Raw genomic sequence first — 20750 nt, forward strand, 5'->3', positions numbered from 1 at the left:
CATTATTATCTAGACACATTCTTCTTACACATACACAATTAATTATATATTTTTTCCTTCAAATTGAAAGTGAAAAAAAAATTTTTTTTTTATATTTTTGTGAAGCTGCTTTGAGACAATGACTATTGTTAAAAGTGCTATATAAATACAATTTAATTTAATTTAATTGAATTATAGTAAACAGTACACATGTGCATGGATGTTAAAATTAATCTGCACTTTACCTTTAAAAAAGTAAAAATAAATCCCGACAGATAAGTGTTTCCATTTATGTGTGCAGGCGCTGTGTGTGTGTGTGTGTGTGTGTGTGTGTGTGTGTGTCTGTGTGTGTGTGTGCGTCTGTGTGTACTCTTACATTCGGCCCCTCCTGTCTCCCCCTTCTCACCTTACACACACACACACACACACACACGCACACATTAATGAAAAGACTGTTATGTCAGACAAATTAGCAAAGAACATTGCTAATGATACTCGTGTGAGCGCATACTAACAGAATAACTGCTGTACCGTAAAACAAACAAACAAACAAATGAACCTGAAGTTTATAAACGTTTTCTAAACCTGGGCTATTGTTGTTTACTTATATTATTTATTAATTAAATTTAAATGAGGTTTGGGATGATGATCATCGTGATCCTCCTCTTTAATTTCCTACGTAGTCTAATCAGCCGCACACAAAGTTTTCCAGAGCGCAGCGGCAGAAGTAGACTAATGATTATGAAAGTGTCGGGAAAAACAGCAGGGAGACTCTGAGCATTTTAATAATTCAGTGATAAATTAGTGATTTGACATGGTGATTGCACAATAATCTGGCGAGGAGGTGTAGTCTGTGTGTGAGGTAAATAGAGGGGAGAGGTGATCATGGATTGAGTACAGGTGTGGAACATGGAACCAGTGTGCAGGTGATCATGACAGGGCTGTAGCTTGGCAGGTCATTACAGTAATGATGTATTTATGCATAATTTACTCATGAATGTAAGTTATAAAATGTACTAATTGTCATATTTACATTCTAAACTCTCTGTGTTTTATTATTTAAGGTTCAGGTGTGGATATCTCTCCTGTGCTGATCGGCGCTGCTGCTGGAGCTTCAGTAATGATGATGCTGTGTGGTGTATTCCTGTGTGTAAGGTGTGTTTACTGTTACATGTTTGCTTTTACACTACACACTGTATGTACATTAATAAAGAATTACACTGAGAAAAGATATTGCAAACATAACTCTACATTTAAAGAAAGTAATATTATTATTTCTTGATTTCTTCCTTCATTCAGAAAACTGACTCCTTCCCCGTCTGGACGAGAAAACACACCAGGACTCGGCACCGTTAGTGTAAGACTGCATACACAGAGTTGATTGGATTACAAATTGGTGTTTATTTGGATTTAATTAAAGTTTTTATTTTTTATTTTTTTGCTGGCCTCCACAGGCTGTTTGTCAGGAGGAAGGAGATTATTCTGCGTATGTGGACAAAACAGATTTAGAAGAGTTACTTAATTACTCTACTATTGTGTTTCCAAATGGAGATGGAAGTGAAATCAGAGGACTTTCCAAGCTTACTGCTGATTACGCCACCATCCACCACAACTCAGAACAACACACCGACAGAGTAGCTACAGAAGCAGCCACTGCTGGCGTTAAGGAAGAAAACGGGACAAATGTGGACAGTGAAATGATGCAAGAAGAAGAGGCAACCTATGGAAACATCACACGTCAACCAACGATAAAGCAAATCAGTTAGATTTAGGTGAAGATAATAATGAATGAGTGAAACATCCTATTGAGCAAAGTGATTCCTATCAGTTTGAATTCTCAGGTGAAGCTCAAGTTTTTTAAATGTTTTGTTATGGAATGTGCTAATGTTGTCATATGTCCAACATTAGCACATTCCACTATAGGAGATGTAATGTGTGAAGCTGAAACTGTTCTAGACATTAAAGCAGAGTGAGTCGCACTTCGGTGAGAATTAAGGCATCGTAGGACGATGCGCAAAGTTCTGGCGAGAGGAACTGCTGCAAGGACCCCTCTACCTGACATTGCTGCAACATCTGTGGGGAAAAAACAGTTGACCTTTGCGAGGCTGCGGGCAGTGAGGCTGATGTTATCAGTGATGTTCTTTACACCTAAGATGTATTGTGTGGTGTAATGTCTTCGGTAAAAAGTGCCCTTTTTAAGAAATTGTCTGGCAGTTAGTAAAACAGAAGTCAATAATATGTATTTTGCTGATTATGTTAAAAATATTTAGGGGCAGTAGAGAGCAGCTTAGTTCATCTGTATTTACCTTATATTAAAACTCATCTGTTCAGCTGTGCATTTATTGATGAATGAGCATGAACATTTATTGAATTTATTGATTTAACTGCTTCTAAATCAAATTTTAAGTAGTTTAAAGCATTTTTATTTTAAATCAAATTTAAATAATTTTAAAAGTTTACGTTCTATTCATATCTATTTCTTTTTATAACTGTTTTCTTCTCGTTTATGTTAAGCACTTTGAATTACCATTGTGTATAAATGTGCTATACAAATAAGCCTTGCCTTGCCCTATAAGGTTAGCTGCTAATTGGTTAGTAGTTTAAGGCTGTTAGAACACGAGTCACAGGACCAAGGTATAAAAGAGTCCTGTTGTACTTCAATAATGTTCTTAGGCAGTGTTACCAGGCATTGTTAATTTAAGATCACAAGACTTTGTATTCTTTTATTTTCCTTTGAACACTTTGCTTAGTTATACTTATTAACCATATATTGCCTTTTTTTTTGCTAAAGTTGTAGTTGATTGCAATATAAAATAATAAAAGGACTACCTCCCATTGTGAGGTTAGTACCCCAAGCAGCTGTGAGTTTTTTTACTTTTCCAGGGACACTTTCTAAGGTGAGTATTGTGGTGATTTTGTACAGAATTTGACACTGGTAATGTTTCGTCCTTTGCAGGTAGATATTTCCTGTTTGAGTTTGTGATTAGGGGATGTTTTTCAAATGCAACGTTATAGATTTAATTTTGTGAACAGGGATTTAAATAAAGTATTTATTGTTTAAAAAATGCAGGTGTAAAAGTTTTAAAGACAAAAATGTATACTCGTGCATTTGAAAAAGCTAATGTGAAGATGTATATTATCTGCAATAATTAATAAATAAGGTAAAAAAATATCTGTCTACATTTATTAAATATTGATGTAATACTGAAGGCAATGTCTGAAAGAGGAAGGTGACATCATTAATGTATCAATCACAGTGGAGGTAGCTTATGTTCCAATGGACTTTGATCCCTTCCACCATCTGTCTCACTTTAATGAGCATCATCCCAAAACCTGCCATGAACAGGATGGGAAATCTTACACTTGAAGATAATACCCATATCTAGCTGCTGCCATCTGGTGGTGGACACCTAGAGAACAAGGCCCTTCTCCAAGTCCTTTGAAGAAGGTTGTAGGCAGGTTTGAGAATGAGAGCATGAACTTTTACGCATGCTTTCATGCAAGTTTTGTGCAATTACACAAATAAATTACCCAAAGAAATACATTTGTCACATTTAACACAAAATTAAGGAGATGAAGAGATGGGCAAGAGACATATGTATATTCTTTTACCCTCGGTGATTCAGATTATTGTTAAAATGCTATTTTATACGTACATTTATTACAGAATGCATTAAACGCAGTCATTTATATTTTATAAAAGTAACCAGATATCTCCGTGCATTATTCACTTTTTACTGTAGTTTATTTCACCACATCACCACATTCATGTGGAATAACCAAAGAAAAAAAAAAAGCCAAATCACAAACCAAAATATATACTTAAAATCCGCATTTGCAAGTAAAGTCAAATAATAAGTATGTATAGTACAGTGAAAATCCAAGTCACAAATCAAATTCATTGAAAATCTGCATTTCAAGCCTAGTCTAATAAGAGCAACAAAACTTTCCAAACAGCAAAATTATCCAAATCATGAAGCAAATTCTGTACAGGTGGATCCCATTTTTGCAAGCCAAGTTAAATTATTTAAAGTGTTTGTCTAAACATTGTATTTAGGTAGACAACCAGAATGCCTATTACCGTCATGCTCACCACCGCGACAAATCGATAATGGGCAAAATAAATCAGTTGAATGTTAGTCATTTATAAATTGACCGCCAGGTGGCGCAAAGTGACATTTTTACTTACCACAGTTTTAAAATTAAATATGTTGTATCGAAGAAATACAACAGTAATGGTAATTTCCACATCTGAGTACTTTATACAACAAACAGGAAAAATCTGAACCAGAGCTGTTTTGATATTTACTGAACGATAATGAGTCAATTATAATAATAAACATTGGTTAAATGTTGTTTAGACGGACAATCAAGTTCACTAGCTGATAATTTTATTTCTACAAAGAATGAACTGTTATAGAGCCTATCTCTGTTTATATCTGTTTATAGAGCCTATCTCTGTTGTTTTTTTGTTTATTCTGGTCAAAATTCTGGGTTATTTCGGGGACTTTAAACACATTATTGTGTTGCTCATGTTGGGTCAAATGAGATGTAGTTAGTCATTTACAAATGAACACCTGGTTGGGTTATTTTGACCCAACAACTGGTTTATTCTTTATTCTCTGGTTTCTCCAAACGACAGCCTGCAAAATGTTGGAAATATTACTGTTATTGTGTCACAAGTGTAGTTTCAAGAATTGTTTAGGTGAGAATGTGTGTGTGTACAGCCTAAAACCTCCATCAGTTATTATTTAGAAAAAAATGCCCCAACGATTTCAGAGATTTGAGCTTCAGGAAATCTCCCGGCGCTCTGCACATAACACGGCCCAAAGCAGCCTCGTCTCGGAAAGAGTTTATAAACGTTTTCTAAACTTAGGCTATTGTTGTTTACTTATAATATTTATTAATTCAATTTAAATGAGGTTTGGGCACGGGATTTTGATTTGGCATCGTGATCCTCCTCTCTAACTTCCTATGTAGTTTAACCAGTGCTTAAGCGCACACATTAAGGCTACGTTTACACTGCAGCTCTCGATGCCCAATTCTGATTTGTTGCCTATATCTGATTTTTTTGATGGTCTGTTTACACATTTTTTCAACTATGACTCATATCTGATACACGTGTTTACACTTGCCATACCATCTGAAACATCGCGCATACTACAAGGGTGGTTCTTGCGCTACACACTAGCCAAGATAGACGAAGGTAAAGTATGCTTGACGCTCTGCGATATATGCATGGTTTCAAAATGGTGGAGTATGAAAAAAACGGCATAATTGCAGCCTGTGCATATGCTTTATTCACCAAATACTGATTTCGGAATGTTATTTCCCACATGGAAAGAATCTATATGAGGATATATGCGCATATATGAAACCTATATGCAGTATATATGCACATATATCCTCACCTATATGCAGTATATATGCACATATATCCTGACCTATATGAGGATATATGCGCATATATGAAGGCCTATATGCAGTATATATGCGCATTTATCCTCACCTATATGCAGTATATATGAAGGCCTATATGCAGTATATATGCACATATATCCTCACCTATATGCAGTATATATGCACATATATCCTGACCTACATGAGGATATATGCGCATATATGAAGCCTATATGCAGTATATATGCATATATATGATAATATATATGCTGCATATAGGCAAAATTGAGGTGCATATATGTGCATATACAGGCCATATAGGTCTCCTGTATTGCTTCTTTATATCCACATATAAGCCCTATATATACATACAAGATATGTCTTCTATATAGCTCATGGCAGGATCTGGTCATTTTAGCTCATATCACACTTTGGCAACTGTCATACATGATGCGCTCATATTTTCTATTATTAAGGCAATAACTAAGAACTAACTAAATAAAAAACACATTTTAGAATTTCTGTCGAGTTATCTGCTAATGACCCGAGGCAGGACACGCCCACACGCCAATCACACGAAAATCAGTCCGACTAATTTACATACTAGGCCACGCCCCCGGACAAGGAAACTCTTCAGAATGTTCTGGAAAGTGGGAGGAGTTTACATTTACCTCAGAAGAAGACTGTGTGGCCCTGACGACGAACGGGAGCATTTTGAAAAGAGAATCCAGGAGGACACACTGGGTAGGTTATTAAGTCTTATATAACTCTTATTCTGATAATATTAAACTAATATTAGTAAATATTTTCCTCACTTCAGCTAGCTCTTGTCAGCTTGTGTGACACATTGGCTTTCAATGCCATTTACATAGTTTAGGTAAATCATGCTAACATGCTGCCTTTCTGTATGTAGCACAAACATGAAATTTCCCGGTGGCTAAGCTAATGCCTTATGAAGTTTACAGATGTTTATAAACGTTTTAATAAATAATCATTTATTATTATTATACTGTCTTATTATTTTTGTCTTTTCTAGATGCTACATTGAAGAAGTGGCCGGCAGCCACCCGAGGGCAGACAGGCACATCTATCAATTCAAAGCTCACGAAGCTGGGAAGGTCCTCAAAATATATATATATGTTTTCTTCCTGTTGAGTTTTTTTGTCTTATTTTTGTTCTTTTACTATTTGATTGTTCTTAAAAAAAAAAAAAAAAATTAATTTTCACATTTTGGGCTTTTATTTATGTTGTCTAACAGCTATGGATTTTAATAATTTTACTAATATCTAGGTAAAAATATAGGTGCATATATATGCACATAGGTACATGTATGCATGTGTATATATAGGTACATATATGCACGTATATATGTACATATAATATAGGAAAACGGCCAATTTTATATATGTCACATATATGTCTATATGGGTACATATATGCACGCACGCATATATGTACGCATATATGTACATATATGTACATATAATATAGGAAAACGGCCAATTTTATATATGTTACATATATTAAAAACCTATATCAAACCTATATTAAAACATATATGTTTTATATAGGTTTTTTCCGTGTGGGTTAGCCCAAATAAGCGGGAACTATAGTATGGTGGAGGTCAAGCAGGATAAGACAGCAGACAGTGATAGTGACCAGTTGATAAACTTGGTAAAGACACTGTAAAGACAGTTTAAATCAGCTGACTCTGTTTTTACAACTCAGGTACTATATTTCATGATTGCTACCTTATCTGGCATTAAGAAAAGAACAATTGTGGGTTTTTGTATGCTAGTTGGTCCAAATAGTTTTTGGAAAGCTTTTGAGAAGAGTTGACTTCAACCAGCTTCTACTTTTGGTCAATTTCTAGGACAACCAGCAATGATTAAACAAAGATCCATCCTCCAGAATCATTTTGCATTTTGACATGTTTACTGCAACATCAAAGGGCTCTGTTCACGTCCAATTACCATTGCCCATTGATTGACGACTATGCCTGAATAGCTCAGCCTCTTTTGATGGAGTCAGCTGAAACCCCATTCATAAACCTTAAAGCTGCATTTACATTTGCATGTTCTTTAGGTTTTATGACTGTATGTTTGATGCAGGATCATGGTGACTAATTCCACCTAGTTCAAGATTATTCTGTTAAGTAAGACATGAATGGTAGCAGTTTAGGTTTATGTCCTTCTTGAAAATCTAGACATGTTTTGGTTCATGGTTGGTTCAGTCCAGGTGTTAAATGAATTCAGGTGTGCTGGATGGGCTGTTTGCCTGTTACATGCTCAGGGTCATCTGCTGAGGTTCATGTCTTCACTCAAGTCATTATGCTTGTAGCCTAGACTAATGCAGGAGGTCTGGCCACAGGATGTTCAGCCACAATTTACACAGACAGCTGTTATATAATTATGACAGTGGCATGCCTCCCTAACAGCTTCAGGGGTGTCAATCAAAAATATCTTTTATGTGTCTGACCTCTTGTCTGCCTTGTGAGTATACAAAAAGTTCAGTATTAGCCAAAGTACACTCTTTCCAAAATACAGATGTGGCCATTAAGACTGCGCGTGTTTTCCCGCGGGATGCCTCAATTTAGCGCGCGGCGCGCCGCGACTTGCCGTAAGCAACATTTGGGAATTTAAATAAATGTGTTGTGCTTCACTGAATATCCGCCAGATGGCGCATGGAAGGACTTTATTTAAACGCCGGACCAAGTACTGTACAACGAAGAACTGTGTATAATTACTTAGTCTAAAACAATATTGTTCCCAATGCTGAAGCAAACATGAATTTTATTTTGCTTTACAACAGATCTTTCATGATAAATGTGTGTATATGTGCTTCATATTTTTTTCATAATGATGAAATGAGATGCCCAAATTCGTATAAGTTCTTCTTAATAAGTTTCTTATATATTTTTTGTAATGTTTTAACAGGGACAAAACAGTAAAAGACATGGCAATGTCTCGGTTTACATGGTGTTGAAATTAATTTAATTTCCTGATAGTAGGCTATCTGATAGTCTTAACTATGCGAATGTCCTGATTCGTGAATATGCCAACATATCTTATTTAAAACGTAAAAAATGTGTCGACATCATCAGAAGACATGAATGAACTATATATATTATATTATTAAGTAAATATTATTTTATGACCACGAGCTTTTTATAATAAGCATCATATTTGCTGTTTGTGTCCAGCATTTAATAATTATTTCATACATTATTTAACCACGGCTGGAAATAATAGCTGGAATGTGATTGTGAATTCATGACTGAAATAAAGCAGTTTGTCTTTTGTAAAGTACTTTCACTTTACAAAAGGCAGCATTTTTATAAAGCGTTTTTTTAAAGGCAGCGGTTTTATGTAGGTTGATAAACGCGTGTTGTACAGTACAGATGGAGCCACGCCAAATAGCCGCGGCCGTGTGAATTGCGTACGAATGGCGTACGGCTGCCCTATGCACGCCGTAGTCCCCCCTCCTTTTTCTTCGAGAAAGGCGTGTCAAGATTTCACAGTAAACACGCCCATTCAAGCCCTATTTATGTATTTACCTGGTTCCACCACTAAATGGCGCTTCGTTCTCAAGGACACGTTAACACAAGCCAGCAATTTAGCTGCGCTGAGTTGCAATCACGTGATTTTAACAACTCACCCCCACCCCCGCCGAACTGACGCTGCCAAACTGCACTAGAAATGAAGATGGCGGCTTAATGGACTATTCGCGGTAAGTGGTGTTTTAATTTATAAAATTTGTTTGGGATTAGTTTACAGTTTATTTCCCAGTTTAGTTTTTTATCGGCCGTTTTGAAAATCACTGGAAGCACCAGCAGCGGTCAGATGTAACTTTAGATAACTTAATGATCTGTTTACCAAGTCTGGAGTTAACATTACAGCTTACTGTCAGTGTCACAAACTCACAATGTCACTCCTCTTTAACTAAAAAATACACTAAAGCTTCGAAAATACTATTTATGTCCCTATTACAAAAGCTGCACTACCGGATGAAGAGTGTTTGTGTTTTATAAAAATGCCTTTAGAGTCTGACCGCGTGTTGTCTGGATGAATTCAGCATTTATTTATTCTTTGGGTAAGAGTTAATCTGCAGGTTATTTCTGTGAATATAATGTGAGGCAGTTCATGAAGGACACAAGCTGAGGATAGATGTACAGGAGCTCGCGAGCTAAACGCTCATAACCGGGTTTATATTTTTCTCAATTTGGCTGTGACTTTGCGCGGTAGCGCGAGCGCTTAGTTACCGAGCTGGATAAAAACTCTGAAGTGTTTATCAGTTAAGGAGTGGGGGGGAGGTGTGTGTGTGGGTGGGTGGAGGTGTGGGGGGAAGGGGAGGTGTGTGTGTGTGGGGAGGTGAGGGGGCCGGGCTTTAGTACTCGGGAAGTTATAGTTTGGCTTCAGAGATGAACTAATATATATGAGTGTTATTAAGCGCATTTTAATTTAATGCAGACGATAATACAGACAGACCGGGGTTAACACTAACAAAGTTCACTGGTTAAAGTTATCCCAGTTTATTTATTATTCCATAATTCCCCAAAACAGTATTTTTTGTAGGTTGGGTGGTGTAGGTTTATTAATATATTTTATATTTATTACAACTAGATATTCTGTAAAGTTTATTTATCTTTGTCTTCACTAAATTCTCCTGTTGTCTTTAATCAGAGCTCTGCTGTGGAGGATTGGGGGGTCAGACGGATGACGGTTGGCCTTTTGGAGCTACTGGAGGAGCCTGAACAAGCTGTTGAGGGAGCTGTAGGAGGGATGACGTCACAGTGCAACAGCTTTAGAATGATGTTTGGTCAGGTCTACTGTATATTCTGAACATAGAATTGCAAAACGTCTGATACTTTAGGGGGGAAACAAAGAATTAAACAGTTCCATCTTTAATATATTTTTTTAAAATGATATTTTAATATAAAAGAACCAGATAGAGACTGATAAGCAGCTGGTGTTATCTGGGTATTTTAACTTTAATGTGCAAAAAATGGGACCCGACATTGTTTTAAATAGTCAAAGAGTTGGGCTAATAATAATAATAATAATAATAATAATTATTATTATTATTAGTTATAGAAACAAATGAAAACAACAGTTAAACACTTGATCATATGTATCTGTGCTAGTTTGTGTTTGTGATTATGTGACCCATAATCATTTTTTTCTCAGTATAATTTTTTGGGGGGGTTTTAAGAACTCCATCAAAAGAGCAAAGACAAACTTAGAAGGAGTGGAAGGTAAGAAACCTCAGTGGAGAATACTGACTGTGACATGGTGCTAATTGCTCTGTGTGTGTGTGTTTGGCGGGGGGGAGGGGTACTTCAGACTTACTTGTCTGCGCAATGTTTGTTAAACCAACGGAGAAATGCAGGAGCGCGCGCGCACACACACACACCTCTCATCCACAAACGCTTTAACTGTTGTCTTGTAAATCTTTGATTAAACCTATGAACACAGCTGTTCAGCATCAGTCCTAAACACAAGCGCAGGGTCTGTTTTTGTCCTAAATTAAAAGACACCAATGAGTTAATAATTTACACAATGATAACATGTTGTTTATGTTTAATGTTTATTTTGCGGGAAAAGGTAATAAGCAATATTTAAAATAAAACAAACCAGGAAGTAAGTGTTTCATACATTAAGGTGCTTTGTATAACTAAGTGCCCCAACAGACATAGCAACAGTATACAGAGTGTGTGCGCTGTGGGGGATTGGAAGGTGAACGAAGATAATCATTTACAAGACAGAAGACGTTCAGAGGTGTGTAATGCCCTTTATTTACTTCCTTTTCACTTCGCACGTAATGCACTCTAAAATCGACACTATCAAACTTGGAAATTATATAATATTCAATCAAACATCAAGTTATTAAAAGTAACGAAATTGTCACTACTCTTCTCTCATGCAGCACGGCTAAAAATTACACCAAAGTGCTGCAGGGTTGGTGTCCGTGAGCTTTTCCTACACGGGGGGCATTTTGTGGCTGCTCCAGTTACACTCTACTTAGATATTACACAGAGGAGAGTTCACTTCTGTTCTCTTCATCCTAGCTTAATTTCATCTCAAGAAATCATAGTAAGTTTTGGAAAGTCTGAGTTCATCTCCTCAGCCAGTGTGGTGTATGGGCAGGGTAGCATCATGGCAGGATTGGTGTCATTTTCATTATCTTTTTAGGTGTGCTGCGTAAGAGAAGAGTAGTAACAAATTTATTACTTTCGTTACTAGACTATTTTGTCTGCAAGTGTAATACATCGATACGTTAATAATTTACACCACGATAACATTACTGCAGAAGGATCTAGAGACGTGACTTTGAGACGTTCACAGTATATTCGAACCGTAGACAGGGTTTATTTTGCAGAACATTACAAAACAGCCATGTCTAATAAAACAGTGCATCTTTAATAAACCACATTGGTTTCGAGTCAGTAGTAAAATTAACGAAAGACTGAGAAGCCCCGTAAACTTGACCCTGACAATAATACTCGATTGTTTTTATATTTATGGTTTATATATATATAAACCATAAATATAAAAACAATCGAATATATATATATATATATATATATATATATATATATATATATGTAACCAGGTGGTTTGGACAGTAAAGTAAAAGGCAAAAGAGAGACCCCTGTGATATATGCTCAATGCATATTCCATGGGAAAATAGGACGCTGCCCCTTTAAGACAATTACAGGACTGCGTGTGGAGCGCATGTGTGGCAGAGACGCAGAAAATGCTGGAAAAAGCATGAGTTAGACGGAACTTTGCTCCTATAGTTTTGTTTATTAAACAGCAAAACTTTAGAGAAGCATAGGATAAAGTTTAGAGTCGTGTTTTCCTCGTTCAGCGCTGGTTGGGATTTTGTGAGCAAGTGCTTTGTGTATCCATGGGAGAGCGCGTAAGTCTATTTAATATATTACGATAAAATGCGCAATGTGACTTAAATAGCATGACCAAGACAAATGTCAAGTGATATTGTATGCAGAGGGGAGAAGGTTCTGGAAGAGTTTGATGTAATTCTGCGGTACAAGGATAATTGTAAGTTTGTTTTATTTGTACTTAATGCCATAGTTAATGTAAATGTTTTATCTACTGAGTTCAAGTCATATGTTTCATGTGTACATAATCGGTGTGATGTGCAAATTGATGTGTGAGTGTGTGTAAGCAGTTCCTAATTTTTGTTTTCTGTATTTAGGAGGCTGCTACTGTTGTCTTTAGAGAGTTAAATTCTTTTGGGAAAATTTAGCTGTAAGCCTGGAGGTTTCAAAATTAAGCTGTATGTAATGTCACTACAAGATCATATGTGTACATCCCAAGGGAAAAACAGATTGTGCCTTTTTGTGGTGAGCCTGGTAAAGATAACCAAACTGTAGACGAATTTATTGAAGAAGCAGAACGTGCAATTCGAGTAAAAGGGTTAACGTCTGAAGACCAAATAGATTTCATTCTTTCCCATTTACGGGGATCAGCTTTAGATGAAGTTAAACTACGCATGGATGGGGAAATAGTGCAACCACGGGAGTTATTTTCATATTTGAGGGGCGCGTTTAGGGAGAAGCGGACTATACCCCAGTTGCTTCATGCCTTTTATGCACGTAGACAATTGGAAGGAGAGGATTTCCGTGAGTATTCACATGCTTTGTCCCAGTTACTAAGTTCTGCTATTCAGCAGTCCCCAAGTGCAGTGTCAAACACTCAACTCACTCTTAGAGATCAGTTCGTCGAAGGTGTGAGGGACTCCTCTCTTAGAAGGGAGCTCCGTAGGCTAGTTAGAGAAAGACCTCATTCTACACTGTTTGACATTCGCGAAGAGGCTATGATGTGGTGTTTAGAGGACCGACCTCGTGGAGCTAATTTGGCTAGGAGTAGGTATATGGGTTCCAACCCAGTTGAGGCAACTAGGGACGCAAACACATCTGACGCTACCCCTTCTGATTTAGCAGACACCCTACAGGAGGTCGTTAAGTTAGTAGCTCAACAGAGTAAGGCTATTGGTGAACTAACTAATGCTGTTTGTGAGCTAGCTACACAAAAAAGCACTTCAGGTAGTAGCCAGATTAGTAAATCTAAGTTTAAACCAAGATACACTGAAGATGGGCAACCAATCTGCCTGAGATGTGAGGGGGTTGGACATGTAGCGCGGCAGTGTATGACACAACGTGGTTCAAGGGACCAGTCAATAGTAAGGCCAAATAGTGTACCCCAAGGGGACAGGGATCCCTCCACTGCATCTAGCCGAGCAATGCTGGGGAAGCCTGAGAGCTCAACAAGTGGTGTGTTGACTAGGGAGAGGTTTCTAGAACGGGCAGTAGGCAGGTGTCCTGAGGTTGATATTTATATCGGAAGTGTACCCGTTAGATGTCTACTAGACACCGGGAGTAACGTAAGCACACTGACAGAGAGTTTCTTTAGGGAGCATCTCCATGGGGAAGACAGTGACATGCACTGTACAGCTAACTGGCTTAAGATAACAGCAGCCAATAAGCTCCCTTTGCCTTACTTGGGCTATGTTGAGCTGGACATACAAGTCGTGGGACTAGTCATACCAGAATGTGGGTTTCTGATTGCTCGCGATGAGGGTGTAACTGGACCGGATTCATCTTCCCCCAGCATCCTGGGTATGAATATAATTTCACGGTGTAGGCAGTTGGTTGTGACAGAGTTTGACAATGTCCTGGGTGGAGAGTTAGATTCTGTGTGGAGAAAGGCATTTCACAGAGTACAGGAGGCGGAACTGACTGAGACAGTGCGCACAGCTCGGGTGAGTGGAAAGCATAAAACCTATGTCCCTGCATCTTCTGTAACCACAGTAAATGCTAGAGTACACAGAAGACGAGTTGGAAGTGAGAACTGGTTACTGCTAGAGTCAGGAGGATCCCCTTTGCCTGGTGGACTGTTTCCCATCCCCACCCTGGTGTCACCACACCAACTGGTGTTTCCCGTGCAGGTAGTCAATTTCTCACAAGATGATGTCTGGTTGTCTCCTAAGGTTAGGCTGGGTGTTCTTGGTCCGTGTCGATCTGTTGACAAAAGCTCTTGCCATGTAAGATTTCAACGTGTTGCGGCAGATCATGAGGAGGTAATTGTTGAACCAGGAATGACAGTAGGAACTGAAAGTGAGGTGCGAATGTTTCTACAGAGGTTTCACATTGGTGGGACATCAGAGCAGCAAGTAAAGCTAAGGTCACTTCTGTTAAAGTATGCTGAGGTGTTTTCAACTAGCGATGATGATCTAGGCTATACAGATAAGGTAAAACATAAAATTCCCTTAACCGATGATAGACCTGTCTCTCAGCCACATAGACGCATACCACCAAATCAATTTGAGGAGGTCAGAGGGCACATCTCTGAGCTGCTTCAGAAAGGGGTTATTAGGGAGAGCTCCAGTCCGTATGCTTCACCAGTTGTGCTGGTGCGTAAATCAGATGGAAGTCTGAGGCTGTGTGTGGACTACCGGAAACTGAACTTAAAGACCAGACGGGATGCGTTTCCATTGCCAAGGATAGATGAAAGCTTGGATGCTTTGTCTGGGGCCAAGATATTCTCGACAATAGACCTTGCTAGTGGGTATCATCAGGTGGCCGTTAATGAGAAGGACAGGCATAAGACAGCATTCATTACGCCATTTGGGCTTTATGAATATCAACGTATGCCTTTTGGCCTGTGTAATGCCCCAGCAACATTCCAACGCTTGATGCAGGCCACCATGAGTGATCTGATTTTCCAGATGGTGCTAGTCTACCTAGATGACCTATTAGTGTATTCATCATCCTTTTGCGAGCATTTGGACAGGCTAGAGACGGTGTTCCAGAGGTTGAAGGACAATGGACTCAAGGTTAAAGTGGAAAAATGCCGTTTTCTGCAGTCGGAAGTTCGGTTTCTGGGTCATCAAGTCTCGGCACAGGGGGTGAGTGCAGATCCTGAGAAAATAGATGCAGTGAGACAGTGGCCAGTTCCTGGTACCCTTAAGGAACTCAGATCGTTTTTGGGATTCTGCAGCTACTACAGGAGGTTTATTGAAGGGTTTTCTCAGGTAGCGGGGCCCCTGCATGATGTAGTAAACAGTTGTCTTAAGGAGAGCAGTCCCTCCAAAGTGCAGTGGCTGTACAGGCATTCTTGGAACTCAGAGTGCCAGCTGGCTTTTGAAAGCCTTAAGGATAAGTTGACTAGTTCTCCAATATTGGGTTATGCCAATTTTACCTTGCCATTCCTTCTAGAAACAGATGCTAGCAGCCTGGGACTAGGTGCAGTTTTGTACCAGTATCAGGGAGGTAAGAAAACTGTCATTGCTTATGCGAGCCGCAGATTGCGAGGGGCTGAGCGAAACGATAGAAATTATAGCAGTATGAAGCTCGAGCTTCTAGCACTAAAGTGGGCAGTGACTGAGAAGTTTAGGAGTTACTTGCTAGGGTCCAAGCTTACTGTGTTGACGGACAACAACCCACTTTGTCATCTCTCTACTGCTAAGCTGGGCGCAATTGAACAGCGTTGGGTATCCCAACTGGCTGTGTTTGATTTTGAAGTGCAGTACCGCCCTGGGCGATGCAATACAGCAGCTGATGCTTTGTCACGGAGGTCAGGTTTGGAGGAGCCTGAGTCTGAAGGAGACGATGTGGAATATGATGATTGTGTGGCTATTTGTAATTCTCTCAAGACGGGGACAGCTTTAGGGCTAGATCTGCTGGCAGCAGGTGTAGAGTGCTATGACATTAGGCAGCTGAGAGCGTCTGAGGTAAATAAGAATAACGAGGGTAAGGTTGCATGTGGAAACACTCCTACTCTGCCAGGGTATTCAAGAACAGAGCTCTGTCAGCTCCAAGAGACAGATCCTACAATTAGTGTGTTTTGGAGATTCTGGAGCAGAAAGGGAAAACCCACCCGGCAGGAAAGGTTAGGCTTGTCAAAACCGGTACTTGCTCTGCTAAAACAATGGAACAAGATTAGAGAGAAACAGGGTCTTTTGTACCGTGTGGTAGAAGATTTTCACTTGGGTGAATGCTGTCAATTGTTATTGCCTGCCTGTCTGACCGAGCCAGTTCTGAGAAGTGTTCATGACCAGATGAGACATCAGGGGATTGAAAGTACAGTAGGACTGTTGAGGCAAAGGTGCTTTTGGGTAAGGATGTATGAGGATGTTGAGAGGTGGATAAAAAGATGTCAGAGATGTGTGCTTTCGAAGATGCCGCGGCCTCGGATTCAACCATGCTGGACGCCATTCTTAGCTTCCCCTCCACTGGAGGTGGTTGCGGTAGACTTTACAGTATTAGAACCAGCTTCTGATGGCCGTGAAAATGTCCTGGTTGTGACCGATGTGTTCACTAAGTTTAGTCAGGCGTTCCCCACACGTGATCAGAAGGCAGAGACTACAGCAAAGATCCTTCTCCGAGAGTGGTTTCTAAAGTATGGTGTTCCGCAGCGCTTGCATTCGGACCAGGGGCGGAATTTTGAAAGCGCTGTGATCTCTGAGCTCTGTCGGCTCTATGGGGTAAAGAAAACCCGCACCACACCACATCACCCACAAGGAAACCCCCAATGTGAAAGGTTCAACAGAACCCTCCATGATCTCCTGCGTGCACTTCCACCAGAAAAAAAACGCAAATGGCCAGAGCACTTAGTTGAGGTGGTCTATGCATATAACGTGACGCCCCACTCGTCCACAGGTTACTCACCATATTATCTGCTTTTTGGTGTTCAGCCACATCTTCCTGTTGATGCTTTGTTAGAGCAAGAGCCAGAGACTGATGTTGAGCCTAATTGGCTGGCAGTGCATAGGGAAAGATTGCAGGAAGCACATCGTCGAGCAAAAGAGTATGCTGAAAAGAAGGATTCAGAGAGGGTTACTCAGCATGAAGGGAAGGTGTACTGTCCAGGAGTAGAAGTGGGGCAAATTGTGTATTTAAGACACCGTCCCCTAGGGAGGAACAAGATCCAAGATGTGTGGTCAGGGGTAGCTCAGTGGTTAAGGCATTGGACTACGGTTCGGAAGATCCCAGGTTCAAACCCCACAACCACCAAGTTGCCACTGTTGGGCCCTTGAGCAAGGCCCTTAACCCTCAACTGCTCAGATGTGTGATGAGATAAAAATGTAAGTCGCTCTGGATAAGAGCGTCTGCCAAATGCCTAAATGTAATGTAATGTAATGGTCACCGGTAGAATACGAGGTAGTAGGGGTCCAGGGTTCTACATATACAGTGCAGCCGTTAGGTGGAGGGTTGGTCAACCGAGTGCATAGGTCCAACCTCCGTCCCTGTGTGAGTCCCACCCCAGTGCCAAGACCGAGGTGTTCAGAAGCTCCTTTAAGTGATGATCCTATCCCAATGTTAGAGCAAGAGGGACAACTCCATGATCCACAGTGTGTGTTGGTGGAAAAGGTTAGATATCCAAGTGAGGGGCGGGTGCGGATGCCAATGGCTGAGAAGTTTAGTCAGTTTCTTCCTGAACCTGAAAGAGATTTTGGTTGTGATGTGGAAAAGCCAATGCAAAGTGAGGCAGTTTCAGGGACAGATAGCAGTGATGCTTTGCTGGTTACCAAGAGGCCAGAGCCTGTATCATCCCTCCCAGAGCCAGTATGTGTTAACCTCCCTGCTGAGGAAGTTGAGTCTAGACCTGTGCCTATCCCAAGGAAGAGAGTAGGGAAAAGCAGCAGGACAGATGTCCTTTCTCCAGCTCCACGAAGAACACAGAGGGAGACTGCAGGTGTCCATAGTAACCCGCATAATCTGCCCAAGCCAGCCTGTAAGGCAGTGTCTTTTAGTCCAGATGTTCTGTCTCAGGTTTTAGCTGGTATGGTCCTTTATACTTCTGGGAGACTTCAGGGACTGCTAGACGAGTAGGATGTAAGTAGTCACCGAGGACGATGACTATGGGCAGGGGAGAGTGTAACCAGGTGGTTTGGACAGTAAAGTAAAAGGCAAAAGGGAGACCCCTGTGATATATGCTCAATGCATATTCCATGGGAAAATAGGACGCTGCCCCTTTAAGACAATTACAGGACTGCGTGTGGAGCGCATGTGTGGCAGAGACGCAGAAAATGCTGGAAAAAGCATGAGTTAGACGGAACTTTGCTCCTATAGTTTTGTTTATTAAACAGCAAAACTTTAGAGAAGCATAGGATAAAGTTTAGAGTCGTGTTTTCCTTGTTCAGCGCTGGTTGGGATTTTGTGAGCAAGTGCTTTGTGTATCCATGGGAGAGCGCGTAAGTCTATTTAATATATTACGATAAAATGCGCAATGTGACTTAAATAGCATGACCAAGACTAATGTCAAGTGATATTGTATGCAGAGGGGAGAAGGTTCTGGAAGAGTTTGATGTAATTCTGCGGTACAAGGATAATTGTAAGTTTGTTTTATTTGTACTTAATGCCATAGTTAATGTAAATGTTTTATCTACTGAGTTCAAGTCATATGTTTCATGTGTACATAATCGGTGTGATGTGCAAATTGATGTGTGAGTGTGTGTAAGCAGTTCCTAATTGTTGTTTTCTGTATTTAGGAGGCTGCTACCGTTGTCTTTAGAGAGTTAAATTCTTTTGGGAAAATTTAGCTGTAAGCCTGGAGGTTTCAAAATTAAGCTGTATGCACCCAATGGGTGTTTGATTTATTTTATTGATTGTTGCTGTTTGTTTATTTTGTTTGTTTATGTGTTCATTGCTAAGAGCCAGTGAGGCTAATATATTTAATGCTGTATTTTCTTTACAAAGATACAGTCAAGAATAAAAGATCCCCACATAAAAATAATTGCTTGTGTGATCGCCTCTTTATCTTAACTATACCAACGCGGGGTCACATATATATATATATATATATATATATATATATTTTTTTTTTTTTTTTTATGTTCAAATTAATGTTTCAGAGTAGCCTATATAATTTGTCTTGTCATCTGTTTACAGGTTTGGCTGATTTTGTGATTGAGACCCATGGGTTACATTTAAATATTTTTTATTAGTAGTAGTAAGCCAGTCTTTAGTAACCCTGGATAAATCACAATATAAGCCCTCTCTCGCGCACGCTCTCTCTCTCTCTCTCTCTCTCTCTCTCTCTCTCTCTCTTACACACACACACACACGTACACACACAAACAAATAAAACATGAAATCGCATAAAACCAAATGAAACTATGGCAAAAATATATTAGCAGTAAAAATTACAGTAGTATCCTGTAGGTGATTCCTGTCCTGATAACAGGCGCTGACCCTCTGGAACTGTTTAGTTCTGTTAGTATTGTGTTCAAGTGTGAATGTTTATGGGGATTTAATCTGTCTCTGCTGCCGCATCTATTCACCGTAGTGATAAGTGATTAACGTCCCATCAGATCTTTGATGGGGAAACGTTATGCTGGTTAAATGACTAAATACATACTGATCCGTATGAACAGATATTTGTTCCAGATATTATGCGTTATTAATCGATTTGTTATGCCAATTTTTGACTATCAGCGAAAAAAAACATCAGCGAAAACATCAAAAATATAACGAAAACAAACTCAAGCAGGAGTTAAATTTTAAGCTTTACTTTGCAGCAAAATATTATCTACCAGAGTATTAAACGGAAATAGGTAAAATACACCGTAATGTAAAATACTGTACATAGCCCGCATTTGTATTCCATACCTATCACGACTGGTATAGATAAATTACAGATGTTACAGTGTCTTTAAGTATTATTGAGGATGTCGTGAAAAATATTGCAATAAGTAGTTTTATTAATTAATTAATTTAATCATTAATTAAAATAGCATAAGCATCATGGGTTGTGTATTGAGTGATTTAAATCTGTTTTATGAATCGTTTTTTATCTCTTTTTTACCACATCATCTATTTATGAAACTATGTTGACGTAAGTTATGTTATATATATTAAATATAGTAACCGACTGCTTGGACACTGCAGTTAACTGAAACAGCTCCATCTGGCGGAATTATGCAACATTGCGACCATCTTTTTAGAAAGCGCATGGGGGCGTTTATGGGGCGGGGCATTGTTAACTACGTCATCGCGGGGGATCACATTCCGTGCACGGATCGATCATGGTCCTGTCACGGTCCTGCCATGGTCCTATCATGCTCCAAGCGGCTGTTTGACGTGGCTCCCACTGTATATACACCGCGACAGCGCGCGCTGTTACTCACTTCTCACCTTTCATGTAGGTCTGCTCGGACTAATTCGTTTTAAACCCCTCAAAAATGTGTGTGTATACAGCTCAAAACCTCCATCAGTTATTAAAGATAGCATCTATTTAGAAAAAATGCCCCAGTGATTTCGGAGCTTCAGAAAATCTCCCGGCGCTCTGCGCATAACACCGGGCCAACTCATGTCGAAAAGAATTTATAAACGGTTTCTAAACATG

The 20750-nt window shown here is 39.4% G+C and overlaps 1 protein-coding gene across 1 annotated transcript in view; it reads left to right on the plus strand.

Moving 5' to 3' along the window:
* The window catches only part of LOC128534660 (myelin-associated glycoprotein-like), a 61122-nt gene extending 59877 nt beyond the window's left edge, over nucleotides 1-1245 (plus strand). Inside the window, exons 10-11 of the mRNA XM_053509109.1 lie at nucleotides 1044-1134; nucleotides 1239-1245. Of these exons, the coding sequence (XP_053365084.1) occupies nucleotides 1044-1134; nucleotides 1239-1245 (98 nt within the window). The remainder of the gene's footprint in view (nucleotides 1-1043; nucleotides 1135-1238) is intronic.
* Nucleotides 1246-20750: the final 19505 nt, after the last annotated feature.

Source organism: Clarias gariepinus, chromosome 12 (assembly GCF_024256425.1).
Source record: "Clarias gariepinus isolate MV-2021 ecotype Netherlands chromosome 12, CGAR_prim_01v2, whole genome shotgun sequence".
Classification (NCBI taxonomy): domain Eukaryota; kingdom Metazoa; phylum Chordata; class Actinopteri; order Siluriformes; family Clariidae; genus Clarias; species Clarias gariepinus.